This window comes from Scatophagus argus, chromosome 7 (genome assembly GCF_020382885.2).
Source record: "Scatophagus argus isolate fScaArg1 chromosome 7, fScaArg1.pri, whole genome shotgun sequence".
NCBI lineage: Eukaryota > Metazoa > Chordata > Actinopteri > Scatophagidae > Scatophagus > Scatophagus argus.
Genome location: NC_058499.1, coordinates 14,973,624 through 14,996,787, shown reverse-complemented (window position 1 = coordinate 14,996,787; position 23,164 = coordinate 14,973,624). Strand labels below are relative to the sequence as shown.

The window sequence follows — 23,164 nt, the reverse complement described above, 5'->3', positions numbered from 1 at the left end:
GTCACCCTGCAGAAAGAATTACATTTCTATAGAGAGAATGTCCTGCTGTGCTGGGGTCATTGCACCTCAGTCCCGTGACCTTTAACCTCTGACCGCTGCCGAAGTTTGTATTTATTGGAACATAGATCCCGTGTTGTTTCTCGCCGAAATCCTGCAGGATTCACAACCAAGACTTTGAATGCAGAAGACCTGTTAAGAGGGGAAAAAAATGGCGACCCACTATTGTGATTTAATCACCTGACCCAAGTGTCAATATCAATATCCGTTGAAGATTTCAGAGGAAGATTAGTGATCCAGGGAGTGCACAAGGACATCACTGTCAGCAGTGAGAAACGTGCTGTCAGATCAGTGTGTTCTGTCCCACTAAAGCATTGCTTATACCTTGGTTGTAACATGTACTTCCATTTTTAATGTTTAGAAATAGTTATGGTCTTCAAAGTAAGTCCATAACATGCCGATTCACTTGGAGGTATAATTTCTCTTGCTTTTTTTCTGCAGAGTCACATACTGTAGGTAAGTGTTTTAAGTACAATTGTACTGCGACACCAAAGTGACTTTAGACATTATTATATTCTGTGAAGGAATCACAGACTTTTAAATTGTCTCCTTCATTTTCATATTCCTCAACATGAAAAAAATACTGAATGAAAAAATAATAATTCTTAGATTATTGCAAATATGTGTTTTCTGTCAAACAGCTTTCAATCATTTTGTTATTATTCTTATTAGTAGTAGTAGCAGACATTGCCCCATGTTTTTTTTCATAATAATAAATTATTTTTCAGAATCAGAGCCTTGTGGGCAGAGTGACACTTTGCAGTCAATTTAGGGATCCTGGGGTTCCAGTGTCATTTTGTAATCTTAACAATACAGTAAGTGTGCCTCTGGTCTGTGATCCACCATTAAGTTTCAGTTGTGGCTCTGAAAAGTCTGGGCACCGTTTATTTACAAGGTTCATTAATATAAAACTGAAAGACTTATGAACTTATACAACTGAATACTAAATCATTCATTCTCCTCGTCTCCTCATCTAATCAATGGAAAGCCAACTTCTCTTCTTCATGGAGGCTCTGCTTCAGACTTAGTAACAGCTGAGGATATTTGCGTGAGGAAAACTGTACATGTACAAAACCAAAACCCAGTGTAGAGAGCGGACAGCCCTGTTGGTGATGGAGATAGACAGCTAGGGGAGTTTCCCTGTCGACAGCAGCGGACCTGGCTGTAACTCACGCACACACACACACACACACACACACACACACATATACACACCTATACTAAGCTAGCTGGTCAGCTAGCTAGCTAGCTAGCTGCACAACACTCACTGGTCACGTCAAAACCTAAACCAACCATCACTATTCTTCAGGTATCCACCATGGATTTGGATAATATCTTGTCGCAGCTTGAAACAGCCAACGAAGAGGAAATTGAAAAGCTTCTACAGCAGTATAATCGAGAGGTGAGTCGCGACTCAGTTCATTTTTGCGTCAACCAAAACAAACGGCGGTGCTAACGTTAGCTAGCTAGCTAGAGTGCTGGCTTTGTGTTACCAAAGCATCTTACTAGCCAACTAAGCTAATATGTTAGCACTATCAAAAGATATCTGATGTTTCATCGTTAAATAAAACCTATAAATGAGGCCAACGGGACTTCGATACATCGTTTACTGTTAAGCTTATGCTGCCTGCTCACAAACTGTGTTGGCTTCTGGACATACAGTTACACTGCGATATTACCAAACTTTCTCCGAGGTCTGTGGGAAATATCTTGGCATTAAACCTAATCTTACTCAAAGAGGCTGGGAATTTATTTGTAATAAAGCAAGTTAAATATGCCTGTATCATATGAGTTGTTTGGTGTCCACTACGATCATTTTATCTTTTTCAGAACAGTCACACCTTCACTTTTGAACAAAAAGAAGAAACCCTGCGGAGTGTAAGTATTATTGTTCTGAACAGTTTATTAGATTATCATGGTATCCCAGTTATGATATAATCTGTCATGTTTTTGTTCTGTGTCCTTCCAGAAGCTGTGTCAGAGTGTGTTGACAGTACTTGGGAGGCAGATGCAGCCCAGCTGTCAGAAGACATGTTTGGAGACACTCCGCATCCTGTCCAGAGACAAACGTGTGCTCGCACCTGTAGCCACCAGGGAGGGCATGCTGATTCTGGGAGGGATGGCGAGGCTGCATGCTGGAGATGAAGGAGGTGATAACCAGAAAAGCTCTCAGGAAGAGGTCCTGTCACAGGAGGAGGAGAGGGTTGTGGTGGAGGCCTTAAAGTGCCTATGCAACGTGGTGTACAACAGCCCTGCGGCTCAGCAGGTTAGTGTAGATGTGCAGCTGTCTCATGGCCTCTGTGCCAGCCTGCACACGGGCCGCACGAGGCACCATGAGGTGGGCCTGTTCACCCTGCGCCTTCTTTTCCTGCTGTCTGCCCTGAGACCTGATTTGAGAGGGGTTTTGAGGAGAGAATGGCATGCTGTGAAACTACTGTCAGAGGTTCTGGAGCACACCCTGGATGTGCGCTGGGTTGGTCCCTATGAAGCTGCCCGTCCAGATCTACAGGCTCTGCCCATGCCTGCAGAGGACAATGAACGAGCAATGGAAGCACTCAAAGCCTTGTTCAACCTCACGCTGTCTCTTACTGGTGGAGAGGTGAGTGTGTAAAGTTATACTTAATATTCATGTTGCACAATAGTTGTTTTGTCCGTTTGAATACATATAGAGAGGTTGAGAGCAAGTAAGCATTACCCAAAAAGGTAAGTGTTGCTCGGTAATTTGTTCAGTTACATATTAGACTTTCGTGGTGCACAAAGATCATATGTGTGACTCCCACAATAACCGAATTATATCTATCACTATTTGTCCTGTTTATTTCAAAATATGTACTGTATCAGGAAGGTAAATACACATAAAACACATCAATTAAAACTCTGTTAGAGACACAGATGAAATTTGTGAGAACCAGTGAGGTGCTATGTACCAGGACAGTTATTGAAAAAATCTACATCAGGGGTGTGGGACGTGGAGTCCTTATGAATAAGTGTGCCAGTTTCAAGGTGATGTCATTATTAATATTTATAGCTGGGATGTACACAGAGAGGCTTTACAGTTCATTTCACAATATTTCACAACAACTTTCACAATATTTGAATATTATCCATCCACCAGTGACACTGTCTTTTTTTTAACATAAACTGTAAAATGAACTTCACATAAACCTTGTGCCTTATATACTTGTATGTGTCCATTATGCGTTGATTTCACAGGACCATGAAATATACACTTGATTGGAAACCACAAATGTGTTTAGATAGGTTGCACTTGCGCTCTTCTCAGTTTTAGCTTTTCCCAAGATGTGTAATAATGTGTTTCACATGTAAAAATCACATATCGTCTCCAATGTGGATCTTTTTCACAGTGGCCAGCATGAAAAATACTAGAACCAAAGCAGCTAAATCTTTGTTCAGACTGCAGGCAAATTAGATTAGTTTGTTAATCAGATCTTTAATACAGACTGACTGTACTGTCATTTGCAAGTGATCAGAGTGGATTTCTGCGTCCAGACATCGCCGTCCCATCTGTATGGGTTGCTGTGGTAACCACGTAGGCGTCAGTAACTGCATACACCGGTGACGTGGCTTTCCAGTGTAGAAACCTGAGAAATGAAGATCCATCATCTTTCCCTCACTCTCTCATGCACCAGACAGTTCTGCTGGTCTGATGCATCTTCCATCACTCTGGATTTGCTGTTTTCTTTGGATTGCTGGTGATGCAAAACACTAACACTTTTAGCAGCCAGAGCTTCCAGACTGATGTGTATCTGGCATGGAGTTGATTTACAAAAGTTGGTTTTATGTTTTGTTTTGTTTTTTTTGGGGAGGGGGGGGGGGGGGGGTTGGTAGCCTGAACAATGCCTCAATGAAATCCAGCCATTATTAATTTTATTATTTATACCTCTTTATGCTAAACTCACCAGTAGTATTTCATGCAATATTTGGTACAAATGCCTTTGGTCAGGTATGTGTCAAGTGTGTATTATATTTGCTGGTGATTAGTGTCATGGTGTAGTCATCATGTAATAGTTTGTAGCTATAGCTGATTTCTCAGAATCACTGTCAAACTTGGTGGTTGTGTCAAACATGCATGCCACATCTCGTGTTGGAATTGATGGGAACACATGACAGCAAAGGCTGCATCGAACACAATGTAAGTCTTTATGATGCCAGTTTAGTTATTAGCCTCAAGGTTGGCCCTGCTCTCCTCTGTGATTCTGTAGAAATTCAAATTTCCTCTTCCTCCACCATTATTTAGACTGAAAGCTTCGATCTCACTTTATCTAATTGCTCTCTTTCTGTTGTGCTTTTTAAACTGGTTGTGATGCCTCACTGAATTACATATTTGCTGTTAGGCCTTTCCCTCCAGGTTCCTGTTCTTGTAGAATTTTTTATCTTTATTGTTTTTGCTTTACATCTGAGCAAATAATAATAATAATATAATAACCATCTGCCTGGAATTCACTTTTTCTACACCCTTGATTTGGCAGGACGATGACCACCAGTCCCGACTCATTGCTGCCATCCTGCGTCATCTGCTGATGCTGAAGACTGAGACGGAGGAGAAGACAGAGGAAGCGCACAGGTGGGAGGTCTTTTCTCACTACTCTTCCTAGTTGAATCTCCTTCAGTGAGCTACGTTGAATGAAACCGCTCTGCACTTTAAAAGCCAATGGCCCACTCCCGGTATGTAGTATGTATAAGTATGTATATGTAAATATGTTTTCTCACCCCTGTGTTTGGTGATTGTGTGTCTTACTAGAATTTAAAACCGATTTGTATGGAAAAGCTCAAAGATTAACAAAGTCCCTCCACCACTCAGTGAACTGTCTTGTATCCATGTTGCATCCATGCTGTGACACACTCCTCTGGACAAGCACAGAGTGTCCACTGAGCAGCTGTGGGTGAGAGGCAGCTCACTGCACATTCAGACTGATGTGTCTGATAGCAGACTGCAGTATCGTGGGAGGAAGACACACACCGATGTTTCTTTGGAGCTGTGTTGGCTGTTTCTTCTTGTAAAGCTGTTGTGGTACTGTAGCAGTATCTTCTTCTCATGGTAATTTAATGCAGGAATGCCAAGAATCTGTGGCCGGACATTGAAATTTAAACAGTGTCACGTTTAAGTGACCGATGTTTCTCTTGACCTGTCAGTTTGGTGGCCAAACTGGTCATGGTCAGGTTGACCCATTGATGTGACTTATTGTTAATTTAAATGTGATTATGTGGCAAAACCAGTTTAAAGGGAATAAGGGAGTGTGAACAGTTTGTTTTTATGTAGAAAACAGGAAAATTACAGGTTGGGCTGTTGTATTTACACCCGTGGCCTAGAGGCTGGAGAAGCGGTTTGTGATCGGAGGGTCACCGGTTTGATTCCCCTACTGGACGGGCAGGAAAAATTTTGGTGTGGTGGAGTGACTAATACGAAACAAAAAAAATGCCCCCCCCCCCTCCGTTAGCCAGCGAATGTGCCCTTGAGCAAGGCACTTAACCCCCAATATGCTCCCCAATATGCATGTGTGTTCAACTAAGGATGGGTCAAATGCAGAAGACAAATTCAGTGTGTATGTAAAAATATATATATACTGTCAATAAAGCTGATTCTTCTAAATACTTCCAAATTTAAGCAATTTTGAAGTGTTTAGAAATCATAAGCTTTAAATTCAGTGTGCATTGCTCAGAGACATTTCACAAACAACCTTACACCAGCCGATTGCACTACGCACTGTCACAATATTAGATTGTCTTTCTACTTTTTTTTCATCTAACTGCTTGTCTGGCTTTTTTGCTTTTGATATTCACCATTTTACTGTATTTTACTCTTTACTTTATTGTACTTTCTTTCTCATTATTTGTCTCTAATTGGCTGCTGTTCTCAGACAGTAATCATGCAATTATACAGACTAAGTAGAGCTTAAAGCTCTCGGCAACCTCGATGAATCTGACCCAGGTTCACATTTCAAAGTGGTTAACAGCGTAAATATCTCCTCAGCACTTTGACTATGAAACTTTACTTCCTGTATATTGCAGTCTCAACAACATAGATTTGTGTAGATTAAACAATGTAGCGCAGTTGGGAGTTAAATTAAATGATACTTTACTTTGAAGCTCCCTTTACCTCATGTGAGCCAGATCCCAGCCTGAGGTCTTCTGGCTGCTCCCTCTCAGCTGTTCCAAAATGTAGATTAAATGCAAGAGATGACTGCTCCTTGGCTTTGAAGGAACTTTCCTTGGACTTCGTTAATCTTTTCACAAGCTGTTGTTCTAAAACTTGTTCTTCAGTTCTTGAACCTTTGACCTCTTCAAACTTCTGACCCTGTGGCATCTCAGATGATTTTAGCTGCAACTGTTAAATATCTAAAGCTGAAGTTTGATGTCATTAAAAAAATCAGATCTTTTTTTGTCTCCAGCCATGCAGTCAACCTGCTGAATAACCTACCCGTGTCCTGTTTGGACGTGCTCATCAACGTGCCTGTCCAGGGAGGACAAGAGAAATATAGTGGGAAAAACATGGATGCAGTCCAGGTGTTACTCGACTTCATGGAGAAAAGGATCGACAAGGTAAAGTTCATCCTCTGCTGGAAATATAGAGCGAACCAGCAACGTTGTTTACACACTGGTGACTTGTCCATTATATCTGTTTACGTATTGCAGATGGTTACTCTTAAACATTTGAGAGGTCCTAAAACCTTGCACAAATGCTGCAATATGCAACTGAAATCTGTCTGCTGTTCCAGCTTGTGAAGTGTCTGTGGTTTGTGTCACTCCAAGCAGGGCTCAAACTACAAGGAGGGTTTAACCCCAGTGCTCAGCCTTTTGACTGAAGGCTCCAGACACCACAGGGAGATCCGCAGATATATCAAAGCTCAGGTACAGTCGCTGCTAACTAATTTAAACTGCTGTTTGTGGTACCCTGTTCGAGTTGCATTGAGTTTCTCCTGCTAATCAAGAAAGCAAGCATCTGTCTTACTAAAGTGTCTGAGAAAAAGAGCTAAAATCTCACGAGGATCTGAAGTATTCATAATGTCTGCTTCTTCAGGTACTTCCCCCACTGAAAGATGTGAAGATCAGGCCAGAGATCGGCTCCACCATCAGAAACAAGTTGGTTCGCCTTATGACACATGTTGACATGGGTGTGAAGCAGACGGCTGCAGAGTTTCTCTTTGTACTCTGCAAAGAAAACGGTGAGTTGGGGCTTATAAGAAATTACAATAATGATAGAGTAGGAATGGCGACTTTAGAGACATTAAAACTACAGCTGCAGCACGATTCACTGTCACGTTGAATATTATTTGTAACTTCACAAGCTTTTGTACCTGTGGTGTGCTCTTGTAGTTGACAACCTGCTGAAGTACACGGGGTATGGAAACGCAGCAGGACTCCTGGTGGCTCGAGGACTTCTCGCAGGAGGGAGAGGAGAGACTCAGTACTCTGAAGACGAGGACTCAGACACAGAGGAATACAAATCTGCAAAACCCTTGTGAGTGTTCTGTACAGGGCCGAGAATGAAGCATCAACAATCTGATGTCACCTTGTTCAATGCGTGAATGTGTATGCGTTGGTAAATGCAAGAATCAGTTTGCATCTGCACGTTAAGTTTGCTGTCATCTGCTTGTTTCAGCATCAACCCCATCACCGGTCACGTGGAGGAGCCGATGCCGAACCCCATTGAAGAAATGACAGAGGAGCAGAAGGAGTATGAAGCTGAGAAACTGGCCAATATGTTTGACAAGTTGTCAAGGTAACTATAACAACAAGAGAGGATCTAGAGAGCACATAACTCTGCTCAGGACTGCAGAACCCCCTCAGTTAATTTGGTAATAATTAGGTGTGTGTGTGGGGGGTGTCCTTGGTCCTGCCTGCACTCAAACTGGGAATGTCTCAAGAACATGTTCAACACCATTTGGTCCTGAGGACATCGGAAGTGTTCGGATATATAAACAACAATAATACAACACAATACAGCATATGGTAGTCACTGCAAAAAACAAAACAAATCTCTCACGTGTGGCAGCTAATGTAAGTCAAGCCACACAAAGTATAAATAAAACACCACTCAAGTACAACAAAATGAAATGACACGTTTTCATAAGAAGTAAGAGGTGTTGGTGAAAATTTTACATTTATTATGTTTCTTTATATACCTTAAAAAACTTGCTAATTATTCCTTGGTATCACAGATTCAAAAGAGACCATGTCGGTCAATACTTTTAGCTATTCATCAAAAACAGGCCTTGCCTGACTCTTCCACTTGCATACAACAGTCCTTGAAGCAGTCCAGATTTTTGATTTGATATACCTTTTGGTAGCAGAGACCTGTGTCCTAATAGACACAGCTGGGGAAATTCTTGCATTCTGCTCCTTTATCTAGATCCACATAAAAATGTACCAAGTCTATCCAGAGCACAAGGTCTGACTTTCCACCAAATTCTATTCAAATCTGCTGACAGGTTTTTGAGATATTTGGCACTGTGTTTAACTGGGTTTGGCATGTGTATATTATGAAAAAATTCAATAGCAAGATTGAAAAACACACGTTTTCAGGTATGCTGCCAACTAATAAACAAACAGGACAAACAGAAAATGCCACAGAAGTCTTTGACAAATAATGAATTGTGTTCCTTTAAGATGATGCTTCTCCCGCTGAAATTATTCATATTATTTATTGTTTCCTCGGCCAAAAGCCCTGCTGTATTGGTGTTGACCTTTCACGAGCTGAAGCTCACGTTAGTCAGGTCTGTACAAAGGTAACAGTGAGCTCGCTCCCTGCCAACCCATTCATCAAAGGAAGAATCTCTTGTCGTTAGCTGCTGTTTCAATTAGGCCTGGCCTTCCAGCACGCCGCAGCATTCAGCAAGAGTAAAGGGAAGCTGTCGGCACGCCACTGCACCATCATTACCGCTTCGCCGTTAATTATCACCTAATTGGCACACACAGTCGGCTTGTTGGTCCCGGTTCCTTTATGTGTCGCATTCAGGTTTTTAATAACACGTGTGTCCTGACTTTATTCTTCTCATTCTGAGGAGTCAGTCATTGGCCAGACGGGGAGTGGACTGAGACAGAGCCACAACTAGACAAAGCAATTGGGGTGGAACGTGGACGAAGAGGAAGAGGAAGAGACACGGGTGAACAAATGTGCAGACATAAGAAAGCTGACCTCGTCATTGTTGAGCCGAGGAAGGGGTTGAGCTGTAATGAGGCACGTGCGCCCAGAAGAAGAAGAAGAAGAAGATTCCTTTCTGAGGCCGAACCCTCTTTCTTCTCTGTGATGACGATGGAGAGGTGCTTCCTCAGTACAGGCTCTAAGGAGATCAGTCAGGCCACTGCAAGAATGTGCTCCCGTAACTGCTTAACTGGTCCTCCAATTAGCACATATTTTGCGTCCCCACCCGCCAGCCCCTCTTACATCTGCCTGACGCCCAGTCCTCTGCCACTCCTGAGGAAAACAGGAGGGAGTTTTATTTTTTTCTTTATATGCTCCAATTGTGAGAGATGGTGTTACATGTTTTTGTTTGCTTTTTCTCATTAGTCCCCGTTTTAGCTGCTGACTTTGACCAGTGTTATATCTGGCTGTGGACTGGTGGTGCCTCTCTGCAGGTTTAAAATATTTTCAGATTTAACCACGTCGCAGGTCTCCTCTGTCTCCTTTTGAAGAACTTAACCTGTAGTTTTCCCAGGCTAAGTTCGATTTAATTGTAGGAATCAGTAGGAATTACACGCTCATTTATATTTGAATCTCTTTCAAATGAATGCAAATGGGTCCTTTTTAAATCTGTGATGGATAATTCTCTGATAAATCATCTTAGAGGGAGTGGTGACACACAGTGCAGGTATAATTGGATTAGGATGAAGGGGCAGCCGTGGCTTTGAGGAGATTAGTCCGTGCGCTGATCCTGTAATTAAACTGCCACAGGAGAGGAGGGGAGGAGGGCAGAGGGGGAGAGAGGATGGCCAGACAGGGGCGAGTGTGCGCCGAGTGAGGGTCCTCGAGCTCTGAATGTGAGAGAGTGAAGATGTACAAGTGAAAGCCCACTTAAGACTGTCCATGGATACAAAGGGTCCTGAACAGCATTGGGTTTCATCTGTAAGATTTGTTAGCTTTGAAAATATACATGAAGACAGTCGTGTCCATTGGGATGTCCTATCTATCTCGCCTCTATCTAACATGCGCATATCTCCTGTGTTTTTCTTTTTCACGTTCACAGGCAGCACGTGATCCGGCCAATGGGGGTCAGACCTGACGGGACGTTAGCTCCTCTTGAGGAAACTCTCTGTAATGTACCTGAGGACAACTCAGGATCAGACTCTGACTAGTGCACTGCACATCCAGGCCTAGGGTAAGCTCATCGGGTCCCAGCACTTCTAAAGCTGTGTCCTATTTCAAGGGCTGGATCCAATCAAAGTGGTTCATTCAAAGCTGAACCTGTGTCTCTGTCCTCAATGAGATAACTATCACAGAATGAGTGTAGAGCAGAAATGAGAACCTCAGTGTATTGGCACATATCAGTACAGTCTGACGGGACTACTCAAACCCAAATCAATGATGGAATTTAGGCTCCACCTTTCAACTCATATTAACAGGAAGCTGCCCTAAGTTGGCTAAAAGGTTTTAACAGTGGCAACTGGGGCACACTTTGTGATAGCAGAGTTGTAATGTGTTTTGTAAGAAATGAAACATAACCAGCGAACACTTTATCAAGTTAAAGGTACTTGTGTCCACGTGACACCTTGCAGAATAAGTGACGTTAGCCTAGTTTAAGTGATATTTTCCAGTGACTCGTGACCACTTGAATGCAAATATGATAAGCTTCCTTCCTTAACCCCATTCGGTGTCCTCCGAAGTGGCAAATGTGACGTTATGACATGTTCAGTGTAGAAATTTGACTTATGGTGATCCAGCCCTGAACCGGGACACAGCTGAAACTCCTGGTCCTGTTGCAGCACTAATCCATTCTCCAAAGTGGAAGTGGACTTGATACGTGAAAGAAAGACTCAAAATGCATAGGAGGCCTCCGTGGTTACTGTTGCACCTTTCTCATATGTTGTATTGCTTGAGACAATAGAGGTAAGGATATAATTATTGCTGGCTTTTGTATATCTTATTGAAAGAACTGCTATGTTAAAATGGTAATTGGGTCTAAATAATCATTCCTTCACTTGTGCTTTGTTGTTTTTCACCTTCTCTTGTATTTTATCTGCTAGCTGATTATTTTGTCCACTCTTTGTGTTTCTAGATGAATCAAGTGCACATTGTACACACACACGTTTAAACATGGTATCACAGAATCACCTTGTTCTTGGTTTTAAATCACAGAGCCTGTCCAGTATGAGCTGGCGGATTGATGCAGATGCAGTGTGGGTAGTTTGACCTCACAGTGGGTCTGTTTGTGGTTTTGTAATTATTCTGAATGTTGCACGTCAGTTGTCCTGAGGAAACTTTCTGAATTAATGTCTAACCTGGCTCACTGTAATGGGGACACCAAGTTAGGCTAACTTGGCTTCATTTAAAATGAGAACTTAAGATGGAATGCATCACGTTGCTGCGGGGGACGATAGTTTCTGCCTCCTGTGAACTCTTGACAAAGAAATTTATCAGCTGCAGTGATTGTTTTCTAATCCATGTTACTTCTGCCAAATTTCCAGGTTAAATCAGTGATATATATTTTGTTTTTATTGATGTTTTTGCTAATTTTATATAAATCCACAGTCTTAGTGGGCATGTAAACTGAATAATTCTTCTTTATGTTGGTACAATTTAATTTAATCACAACAGATTTGTCCCCCGGAGTGAAAACTGCTCAGATGGATTTCTCTGTAAAAATCCAGAATAAGTGAATATTACTTTAATCAGAGAATATGTCTGATTTTTACAGTAATAAATGACGATTCACTTCTTTAATGGTGAATAATCATGAGATCAGCTGTGCGATTGAGCTGGGATAACCGCGACCCCGACGGATAAAGCCGTAGAGAAAATGGATGGATGGATGGATAATCGTGAACACACTTTTCACCTGATGCGTTAATCACTACTGTTGCCTGCTCACACACAGAATTTTTCAGATAAGCATATAAATATTTCTGTGATCTGGACTGGGCTTCACACAGGTGCAAAGAGGCGAGAACATCTTCAGTCTGAGTGAGCCATGACAGGTCTGATACACAGATGCTCTTCTTCCTCCACAGTCTGAGTGGGATAAATCAAAACTTTATGTTGGTCACTTTTCCATGTGGAAAGAACATATGTGATGGGAACAGTTTTTGTTTTACACATTCTTCGCATTTTGTAAATAGCACCAAACTTGTTTATGTAGTGAGGCTTCCACTGAAATGCTAATAAATCAGAGAATTATAATAGTTGTCATTTTTGGAGGCAAACTACATGAACCTTATCAAAAAAAAAGGAAAGCAAAGATAGAAAACACAACTTTTATTAAATATTGTTTAAAATACAGTTTTGTGCTGATAGAAAACATTAACAAGTTAGCTGACATGGAACATATAAAAACACCTGATGTCCTGTTACAGGACTCATTGTCTAGTGTTGTGGACGAACCCTCCCTCTATAAGTGCTGTACTGTGCTTACTGGGCAAGTAAACTGTATTTAAGATGATTTCTTGATTTACGTACGTAAAGGACTTCCTGATGAATAGGTAATGTGATCCACTTTCACTCCAGTGCACACAACAATGCTGCTTGCAGAAAATGACCGGCTGAACGCTAACAAGTGCATGCAGTTAACAGTCTCAGAGTGAGAAACCGTCTCAAACTTGTCCAGTGCCATCGTTTATGAAACGTGCAGCTTCAGTTACTCGGGCTGGACGACGCAGAGCTCTTGCTGTCCGTTTCTGAGTCCGTCTCCTCGCTGCCGCTGCTGACCGCTCTCTGGGCTCCTGGTCTGGATGTGTCCATCCTGCCTGGAGGCTCTGAAGCTCCTCTGACCTCGCATGGTGTCTGTCCACTCACCGATGGAGGGCTGCTTATCAGTGCAGGGATGCACTGCAGAGAGGGGGAAATTGTTACCATAGTCAGCAGAAGTGTTTAAAAATAAAGCCTAGAGATATTTAAAGGGGAAGTCCACCTATTTCACGCATCAATATTTCAACTAATAATTTCAACATCAAGTAACTAAGTTGACTCCTAGGGCCTGCTTGAACAAGGTTTCTTCGACCAGAATCGAGTGTTAGCACTAAGTTCAATTATAAATCATTTAAGAGATTAGACATTTTTAGAATTGAGGCCCCTCATGCTTAAGAAGGAACCCACCAGTGTTTCCTGAGTCCTCATCAGCTCTTGAATCTCATCACTCCAGCCGAGCATTTCAGCAAACCTCCGCACTGTGACCTCCAGGTCACCCAGCTCCATGTGGTCTCCTCTTCGCAGCGGGACCTTCTCAAAGGGGCCAACAGCGTGTCGGTTCAGGAGGAGACGTGGCACAGTGGAGCGCACCGTGTTCACCAGGCTGGCAAACGGCTCGATCTGAAACATTTTTCTGCTTTGTGAATTTCCGTTTAGATATATAATAAAGTTCAGGGTTAGAATGCCCAAATATTTAAAGTACTGAAGAGAGATATTAAAAATGTTTACCTGTAAAGATGTGCCCATTATGATTAGCAGATCTGCTTTGGGGAAGTCTTTAGTGTGGAGGAAATACTTCTGAGGAAGGTCTTCTCCAAAAAACACAACATCAGGTTTGACTGTTGCAGCGCAGAATGAGCATATGGGTACCTTGTCATTCATGATGGCATGCTGTGAAACAAACATAAATGATGGAGCCATTACATGCAGTGAATTACTGTATTCAGTTCGAATGACCATAGGGTCAGACATACCTTCGCCTCCTCAGCGGGGTACGCAGTGTAGCACAGGTGACAGGATGCTGTGGCAAAACTGCCATGAGCTTCCACAAGTTTGTCATCTGGGATGCCGCACACTGAAAAATAGTTAAAAAATATTATTGAGGACAGTAAGTGCACACTAGGAATTGTTCTCTTAAACAAATTAAAGCAGAGTGACGCATTGGGGTAGCTGACAGCCAGTCGACGGCAGAAATTTCAAAGTGTCGTGTCAAGTGTCACATGCACAACTACGACTTGTAAAAAGGCCAAAGACTGCACACGTCCAGTATGTCTACAACTGGTGTGTTTATGGACACAGTTTATGGAATTCTGTATCTTGTCACAGTGCAATAACAACTATTGGCAAAAAGTCCATCCTAAAGACATTTTCTACATTTAAAGCAACTTGCCCAGGGACTGCAGCTGATGAATCTGTCATTCACATTATGTTGATATTAATTAATGTATTGCACCAGTGATAAAGACATTTTCCAATGAGAAGTTATTAATACTGTTTGCTTCCATATGTAAAAAATGTTGTTGCTTATAGTAATAAGTGATGGGTAATGCACTTGGATTGTGTATGTTTATACTCTTACACTACGCACTTTCAGTTAGCTAACTACAGTTCACTTTAAAGCTCCATATCCATCGTTTTTTTTTTTTTCGTTTTTTGCTTCCTTGAATATGTCACTCACGTTTCTCCAGTCCATCAATGTTCTGGGTGTACATTCGGAGCAGCAGGTCTTTGTGATGCAGCATGCGAATGAAGTAGTGTATGTAGTTGGGTCGGTGGCTGCCAGGATACATAGCCTTGGCCAGGGAGAAGAAAGGCTGCGGGTCATTGGAGAAGTAGTCAATGTTGAAAATAGCTTCTGGGTAAGGGATGTTGTACTTCTCCAAGTTGGCGTAAAGACCTGTTCCTGGAGTCCTGAAAAAGTGCATTTAGACATTTGAGCTATTATGGTGATGCTTTCATTCAAGTGCAGCAAACACTGTTTCACTCATAAAGTTTTCCAAGGGTTTAATATTTCTTTTCAACCAAGGGAACCAAAGACAGTCTGTTTATGGATGGCTTCTATTCTCTTACACTTTAGGTTCAAAGCATAACTGAACAAAACTATAAAAATAAGACTCATATGATAGGAAAGGAGAAAGGTGAAGATGACTTAAACCCACAGACACCGACCTGAAGTCTGGGATGCCACTGGCTGTGCTAATTCCTGCTCCAGCCACCACCACCACATTCCTACAGCGGCCGAGCTTCACCAGCCGAGCCACCGAGGCTAGACCGCCTCGTGACGATGGCTTGGCAGAAATCGCTGAAGGACTGCCCTGATCAGAACCGGACCCAGAAGACTGACAGGCCTGCACAGGGTCACTGCTGCCTTTGGACCTGTCTCCTTTACTGGAGAGTAGAACAGATACAGGATAACATGGTTCTGACATGACTGCAACAAATGATTTCATGTTAAACAGTTCAGAGAACTAAAAGACACACACAGGATTTTTTTCAGATATTAACATATTAGGGATTATATAAATAGCAGTACAACGCTAATTCAACTCCTTTAAATCCTGTCTTTCGGTGTATTTTTAGCCATCAGCTTTGCTTGAGGAACGCATGTCGAGAACGTTGCAGTGCCGGTCAGTTTGTGCACCACTTGGTCCAACATCTATCAGCTGTGAATTTTTTTAACGTCTTTTTAATATTTGCACCAGACATGTCTTACACTCTGACCTGGGAATTTGCACCTGGGATGCCTTTGTTTTGCTTGATGTGTGTGCATATATAGTTATTCATGTATATGTACATGCACATACTTAATATACATTTTCTCTCTTAATTACTGATCTTGACAACACACTGTGCCTTCCCTTTCTGATTTACGTTTATTTGGTTGATTTCTCAGAGCCGTAATGTTCCCTTTGCCTTATCATTTATACATTACTTAAACAAAAGCTCCTGTAACGTGTCCTCACCTTTTAGGTAAACCATCGCGTCCACTCACATGCATCAGACTGAGGTCCTGGGCCAAGGCGGAGTCGGTCTGCTTCTTTCGTTGTTTTCCATATGGACCCGGCCCAGAGTCTCGGGTCTCTGTGGGGTCTTTGTGCCTGGCCTGGTAGCTGGAGCTGCGAGTTATCCTGGTGACTGGGGGCTGGGAGGCTTTGTTGTCCCAGCTGGACCTGGACCTGTTCATTCCAGCACCTATTGACAACAAGGGGAAAAAAAAATCCAATCATTCAGCCTAAATGAAACATCAATCGCTGTTCATGAGCTCTCATACAACTTTGCTTTTGTCAAAGTGAAGTTTGTCCAAAGGACATTTGAACTGAATTTGTCAAGACGTCAAAACAATCTGTTTTTAAGCGTGCAAAATAGAAACCATTGGCTTGATTCCCTGTTTATTTTCTCAAACATTTTCTTGCAATCCCCCCCTCAAACTGCACTCACAGGATGTTGACCTGTTCTCAGTGATTTGCATTACACTTGCGTTCCCTCTTGCTTCTGTGTCCCATATTTAAAAAGCCGTTACAATGAAATCATCCTGGCATCCTTTTCTCTTCTCTCCATTTGCACAGAGAGAAGCTGAAATGTTTTAAAACTGTCAACTGTTGAACAAGAGGTAATGACTGCAATATATTTAGCAACCCCCCTCTGCTCCCCAGCAGCTATGCTAATACAGTCCACAGCTGTGGCAGCTTTACTGTTCAGGGAAAGAGGAGGGTAGAGTCGAGGGGTGAGGTGGGGGAGTGGGAGTTAAAAAGAGGGGTGGCAGAGGTGAAAGGGAACCGTAGATTGACTGTGTGTCAACAAACCCAGCTGGTAGAGAAAAGAGGATGCCCCCTAACGGCCCCCCTCAAACTGAGGAAAGGAGGAGGGGAGTGCAGAGATAAATGATACAGAGGCGGGATTCAATAAAGAGGGAACAGAGGAAAAAAAAAGAAGAAGGGGAGAGAGGAGGTGGTGTTGGGGGCTCCCCCCCAAAGCTATTCTAGGCCTTCAAACAACTTCCATGAGGAATGAGTGTGAGTGATCAGGGAGAGGCAGCACACAAGGAAACAAAAGAGCTACAAGCCATAAAACACGACTGCTTCAGGGGGCAGCGAGGAGATAAGACCAGCTTTTCTCCAGCACCTTATCGCCCTCCGGAGGGGATGGGAGAGGAGGAGAGAGGTCACCAGAGGCTGGCAGAGTAGAAACGTGGCCGGAAACACCAGCCTTCAGAATATGAAGCGATGTGACAGTGCAGTCTTGAAGCTTTTCATTAGCTGCTACATTAAATTTCAAAAGGTGGTATCATTTTTTTTGCTCAATTTGGAGATAACCATTTGAACCATCTTAAAAATCTTACATTCTCCAAACCAATTTCATTTTAAGCACTCAATCTTCTTTAACTATGCCTCCTTCACAAGGTAGAAACCCCCACATTACGACTGTGTTTTTTTTTCCACCCCTGCACATCCTAAAGAACTATTAAAAACAGTGGGAGGGTGAGGGTCTCAGCTTTTGTCTGGGCTCTTCTCAAAAAGACACTGCTGAGTACAGGCAATAAATCACCAGCCCAGTTATTAAGGTCTCACACAGATGGTGTAGACGCAGTAACTCAACACAATCTCTAATCACATCTCCAAAACCTACACTTGCAGGAAACAAGGTCCTGCACACAAATGTGGTTATCCTGAAATTAACTGAAAGAAAGTGACAGGACAACAAACACAGTACACAGATGAGGTGTATTGCTGTCTGGACATTATCAGTTTTCTGAATTAAACTTGACTCGTGGGGAAAATGTTAAGCGAGAGGAGAAACTTGAACGTGGGGGGGGGGCCCATCGTGTCAGTGTGTGCAGCAGGTTTTAGACTAGCAGATTACAGCCGGTTAAAACAGAGCAGCAGAGGGCAATGTTCAACATGGAGGACATGTCAGCAACAGCATGAAACATGTTAAAGTGATACCGTGCCATTTTTTTAATCCCTCCCCTATCAAAAGAAAAATAAAAAAAACTAGGATGCAAAAATTATTTTTTATGAGATTAATCAGACTTTCAGTGTTTTTTTCTTTTTTTAGATTTCCACTTTTATCTGATAAAGACCTAGTTGTGGCCCATAGCTGTTATTCTTTAATGACAAATAAATCCCTGTATAAATGACAAAAGGCTTAAAAAGGATTTGAGAGCCCTTTGCTGGGCTTTTCACACTGCTTTTTCTCGCAGATCTCCAGTGTGTCTCAGTAACGGACCACCAAGAGTGTGTGGCTGCTCGTATGAGGGTTACAGTTATCTAATTAGGACAGGCCTGCAACACTGAGCACACCTCGGTGCTCACCATTACCACCCAAAAAGTCAGGCTGCAGGATAATCCTTTCACAAGTTAAGAGGCTGGGACCAAAAGCTAAACACCAGCAAAGAGCAGCAGGAACAAAGTTTGTGTCAGAACAACAAAAATGCAGCAGGTGCATCTCCTCGACTTTTACTGCTCTCCGACGAAGCACAGGAAGCTCCTGTAGGCAGATTTAAACAAAGCAAAGAATTTAAGCACAAGAAGACAAATTCAATAACATCATTTCCACTTTGAAACCAACTACTTACTCGTACTTGTACAACAACACGAATCTCCATTATAAAAACAAGACAGAATGATTATTGCGGTCAGCCGCAGCGAGTTGAATTAGATTTAAATATCAAGGAAATCGTCTGCTAAAAAGACAAGATTGTTTTGTGCTAGAAAATTTATATTAAAGCATATAAAAGAGGTATAAAAGATTAACTTTATTTTTTAAAAAAAATCATCATGAGAGGAGGACGTTTATTTGATTTTCAGTATCATCATGCCATAGCGGGTGTTGCGTTTGGCCGTGTTGTTTTTTAAAATGTTCAATCTGGTCAAAGTGCATCTTGGTCACTGCAAAAGACTTTTTATCTCTTTAAAAAGTATGTTTTAATAGCATTAACTGCTTCAGTTTCAGGGTCCTGATATTGAACATGTTGGCTCGCTGTCCGACTGTCGAGCCAATCAAGTGCAGTTCGTACACACCAACACAGCTCTGACTTAAGAGGTCTAAACATGCAACACAGCTGAAACCACCCTGTAGAAGCTCATGACAAGCAGACAGTTTTTCCAGACTGACTTGCCTTCTTCTTGACTGAGAATAACTCTTGAATTAAGGCTGCAAAAAACGTGACCCTCTTAAAATCACTTGTCTTAACCCACAATCCAAAACCTGCAGATATTCCAGATGCAAACAGAAAATGTTTGGCATTTTTGCTGTGACAAACAACTTAAATGATTAACCGACTATCAATATCATTGTTGATGAATTTTGGAGCAAATCTAATTTTTGAATTTTTTTCTAAATAAATTTAAATACAACAACAACAGTTATGAGCACAACAATACATCAACAGGTGTTTATTAGTTAAGATTATATGAGTAAATCTGTCCCCTGAAATTCCTCTAAATATCTAAAAACTGCACAAGGATCCAGTTAATCTAGTGTCCACACTTAATGGTGTTAAAGTGATGTTCCCTAATGCATATAGTACTATAAAAACTTCTTTTCTGCAAATAGCAAAAGCAATGTTTTAAAGATCTTTGAAGAAACTCTTCACTAAACTGAAATACTGAGTTTATATGCCACATATCAGACCCTCATTTACCAGCCTGAACTTACTTTTTGTTTTTTTTTCCCCCCCTCTAGAGTTGAGTGTTTAAAAAAAAAAGTAAGTCTCTGGAGTAACATGTCAGCTGTGTCTTAAAGGAGATTTGGTTAAGTTTAATGAAGGGCTTTTCCCCGACCGCAACCCCAGCATTTAACCCTCCACTTACAGCAGAATTGAGGACAGCCGACTTTGATCTCAGCTGCCCCCCCACCTCCTCCCCACTCCCACCACAACACAGTGATGCAGACTGGTTGCCATGGAAACCTCTTGATTACTTAGTTGGAGAGGCAGCAGCTCTCAGTTCTCCATGCCCACCTGCTCGCTAATGACATATCACTCTGTGTAGCATCTTTGTTGCACTCTCAATTGACACAAAACAGCGAGTCCTAATTTGTGTTAGTATATTGTGTGAGCACACAGACGCGAGGGAGGGCGGCGGAGAGCTAATTTTGCCCACTGGGTCGATGGCTAACTAATGACTCTTGTCCCTTGTCCTGTTACTCCTCTGAGGGCTTACAAGGCCTAAATTAAACACTGATCTACAGGGCTGTGGTGTTATTTGGACAACCACGTGGATTCTTTGAGAGTCTGCGTTTTTTTTAGGTGATCCAGACTGAAAGGGATCCACTCTTCCTCTGACAAAAATGCGGAGCCACCACTCATAATAGCAGACACAGAGACAGAGAGAGACGTACGGGAAAAAACAAAAAAGCAAGCAACCGAGATGGAAAAGTAAAGGCTGTCCATTTAATTGAAGTCACCATGGGCTGCAATTAATAAGCAGGAGAATTATTCGATTAATCGAACTTTCAAAAAATGTCTATAAGTGTCTGCCAAATCTGTCTTTTGTTTTGTAAATCCAGTTTTAATCCAAGTGGTATTTAAATATATATTTTAAGTGGTATGAAAACAGTCACAACAATTAATGTCAGAGAAGCTGGAACCAGTGAATGTTTTGAATTTTTTTGCTAAACCTTTAAGTAGGCACTTTTTAACCCTGACATGGCCGACGCGTACTGCTGAAGACATATCGCAGCAGTTTTTCCACTACTGCACAAGCACTGAATAAGAAAAGTGAGACGACACATCCCTTACGTGCAGAGGAGGCACCAACAGTGAAGCTACACTGACACCTGCTGGAAACTAAAGCCCATTACACATAAAAAAACCATCATTTTAGAAAACAATCCACGACACACACTGTGACTGCCTTAGTTAAGTCAGTTTACTGCTTCACAGAAAGCCACAGCTTTTGATTTTCACTAAACTGAATTACCTTCCAGAGTCTCTGAGTGAAAGAAAGTAACAGACTTTTAGCATTATTTCAGTAAAACAAACAAAGCAAAGACGCTTCCGTAAATCACCTGCTGCTGGAAGCGGCTCGATACACTGATGAGCAGAAAGTTAATTATTTATTATGCTTCTCTCTTGTGTGTTATTATGAAAACACTTAGTAGCTAAAGATACAGATGGGCATCATCGTAATCAATTTCATTTTAATATTTTACACACTTTCAAAAAAATTAAGCAATAAATTTAAGCAGAGAAACACATTTTCTATTTGTGCTGGAACGTACTGAATGGTTTTAAGACATTAATAACTGGCGTCTGAAATGCTTAGATTGTTACATTAAAAATTAAATCTACTCCTTCCGCCTCATGGAAGGACATTAACAACGGGACATATCTCCATTCTCAGTGTGTCCTAAAATATTGGCCCATGACTGGCTTCAAAGCTACTGCATGATCCTGCTCATACAAGGCTACATCTCTTTAACTGAGACTGAATATGAGCACAGGGAAACTTTCTCCCGTCCTCCTGGGAAAAGGTGTCTCCTGGCGTTAACTCTGCGCAGTTTGAGCTCAAGGTTTAAGACATTTTCCAAAAGGGGGACTTCAAATGGGAATCATAACAGCTTTCCATTAGAGAGAGACTGAGCAGAGGCGTGTGAGGTAAACAGACCTGCCTCAGGATGGTCTGAACATTTAGGCTTTACTTCCCCTACAAAAGCCCAGGGACTCATTACAATCCCAGCTGCTGTTAATCCCACTGATGTACCCGCTGATATTGAGTGAAATGACAAAAACTTGGGCCGCTCTGAAGGAAAGAGCTGACACTGTTGTTAAAAATGAGGCAGAAAGCATCCTCAGACTTCCTCTGTACGGACAATAATAATGCCGCTAACGTTATTAGAAGGCTATCATTGACATCATTAGCTACCTGTCCCTCCCGACGGCGGACCTTTTGAAGGCTGAGCAGACGGCGACGACTTTGTTGAGCCTCTCAGGATTTTTCACATCCACAAAAGGACACTCGAGGACTCCTTAGACAGTGAGCTTAAGATTCAGTCAGGTAGACATTAGATTCAATAGTAGTAACGGTGTGCCCTTCTTCCGAAATACAGGAACTTTATCTACATGCAGCCTTTAGCGTAAGACTGTTTCGAGGAGAGAGCTGTCACTCCGCCGCTGTTTCCGGTCACTGAAACAAGTCATTGCCATACAGGCGGGAAACGGAGCAGGGGTCACGTGGTTTTGTGTTTCCGCTTTCCAACTCTGACACCAGTGGTACAATGTGACTAAATTTACTCAGGTGTTATTCTGCTTTCTGCTGCTACTGCATCACATTTTAGATGGAAATGTGGCCAGCTTTAGTTACTTTAAAAATGTTTGCATAAAAAAATATGTTTTCTTATAACTTAAGCTACCAAACAGTATATACAGAGTCAGCCACAATAATGTACACACATGTATATGTATATACACACATCAGAAAAAAATAATCACGCATGTATATACATTATATTGACTGACTGTACAAGTGCAGCTGAGACGACCTCCTCCTAATTGTTAGTCATTTTTCATGCAAAAGCATTTCATGGCTCTGGATGCACCAACGTGAGAATTGGATGTTTAATTTTTTAATTGTTTGGAGTTATTTGGAAGAGCTGCGTCATAATTTCTCAGCATCTTCAAAAAAATTTTTTTACAAACAAACAATTCATGGAGAAATAACATCAGCAGATTAATCCATGAAAAAAAAAACTCCTAAAAAAATCATAAAAATGATATTACTGATATTACATTCACAGGAGTTTTCTTAATAATTTAATTATTTTTTTCTGAATATACTTGCACACTTTTACTTAGGTACTTTCACTTGTAGCAAAGTATTCTACAGTGTTGTGTCAGTACTATTAGCACAAGTATGTGAATACTCCTTGCACCACTGCACGAAACCAAAGCAGCTAAATTGATTTCATCCATTCTTTACTTTATTATTTACGTCTGTGTGACATAACAAAATGTCTTCAGAGACAAAGGTCTATTAAAATGGGTGACAAGTGAGAACTGTGGAATTTTAAAAAATGCTCTCACTTCACTTTTTATCAGGTACATACTGTGTTTCAGGTCGGAAATGGAACTGCAAAGGGCAGAACAGTGAGTGAGGTGAGATCCCTTTTATGCTTAACAGAGACAAATCAGTTCAAGAAATGGTAGAAATACACCGGACAACCTAACATTTTAACTATCTTGAATGTGGCTGGAAATATATTGCATTATGCATATTCATTTATTTAAATATTTTCTCTCGACATCAC

At 41.6% G+C, this 23,164-nt stretch overlaps 2 protein-coding genes across 4 annotated transcripts; one reads left to right on the top strand and one right to left on the bottom strand.

Annotated features, from left to right (window-relative positions):
* Nucleotides 1–1,061: 1,061 nt before the first annotated feature.
* On the top strand, nt 1,062–12,412 carry ric8b (RIC8 guanine nucleotide exchange factor B). Of its 2 annotated transcripts, XM_046393055.1 has the most exons (11): nt 1,062–1,221; nt 1,367–1,459; nt 1,888–1,935; nt 2,027–2,656; nt 4,548–4,642; nt 6,468–6,618; nt 6,829–6,927; nt 7,097–7,241; nt 7,393–7,537; nt 7,679–7,798; nt 10,263–12,412. In XM_046393055.1, the coding sequence occupies exons 2-11, from the start codon at nt 1,376–1,378 to the stop codon at nt 10,369–10,371; spliced, it is 1,626 nt and encodes a 541-aa protein (XP_046249011.1). In that variant the 5' UTR covers nt 1,062–1,221; nt 1,367–1,375; the 3' UTR covers nt 10,372–12,412. The 2 variants fall into 2 exon arrangements, with proteins under 2 accessions (XP_046249011.1, XP_046249012.1); XM_046393056.1 differs by lacking the exon at nt 1,062–1,221 and having other exon boundaries at nt 1,235–1,459; nt 6,832–6,927.
* A 60-nt stretch (nt 12,413–12,472) lies between these two features.
* On the bottom strand, nt 12,473–22,048 carry si:dkey-103i16.6 (uncharacterized protein LOC557125 homolog). 2 transcript variants are annotated; one of them, XM_046393058.1, is made up of 8 exons: nt 21,805–22,048; nt 15,880–16,108; nt 15,086–15,304; nt 14,595–14,827; nt 13,891–13,991; nt 13,646–13,807; nt 13,325–13,537; nt 12,473–13,057 (listed from the first exon to the last, which is right to left on the bottom strand). In XM_046393058.1, the coding sequence occupies exons 2-8, from the start codon at nt 16,098–16,100 to the stop codon at nt 12,863–12,865; spliced, it is 1,344 nt and encodes a 447-aa protein (XP_046249014.1). In that variant the 5' UTR covers nt 16,101–16,108; nt 21,805–22,048; the 3' UTR covers nt 12,473–12,862. The 2 variants fall into 2 exon arrangements, with proteins under 2 accessions (XP_046249014.1, XP_046249013.1); XM_046393057.1 differs by having other exon boundaries at nt 21,784–22,047.
* Nucleotides 22,049–23,164: the final 1,116 nt, after the last annotated feature.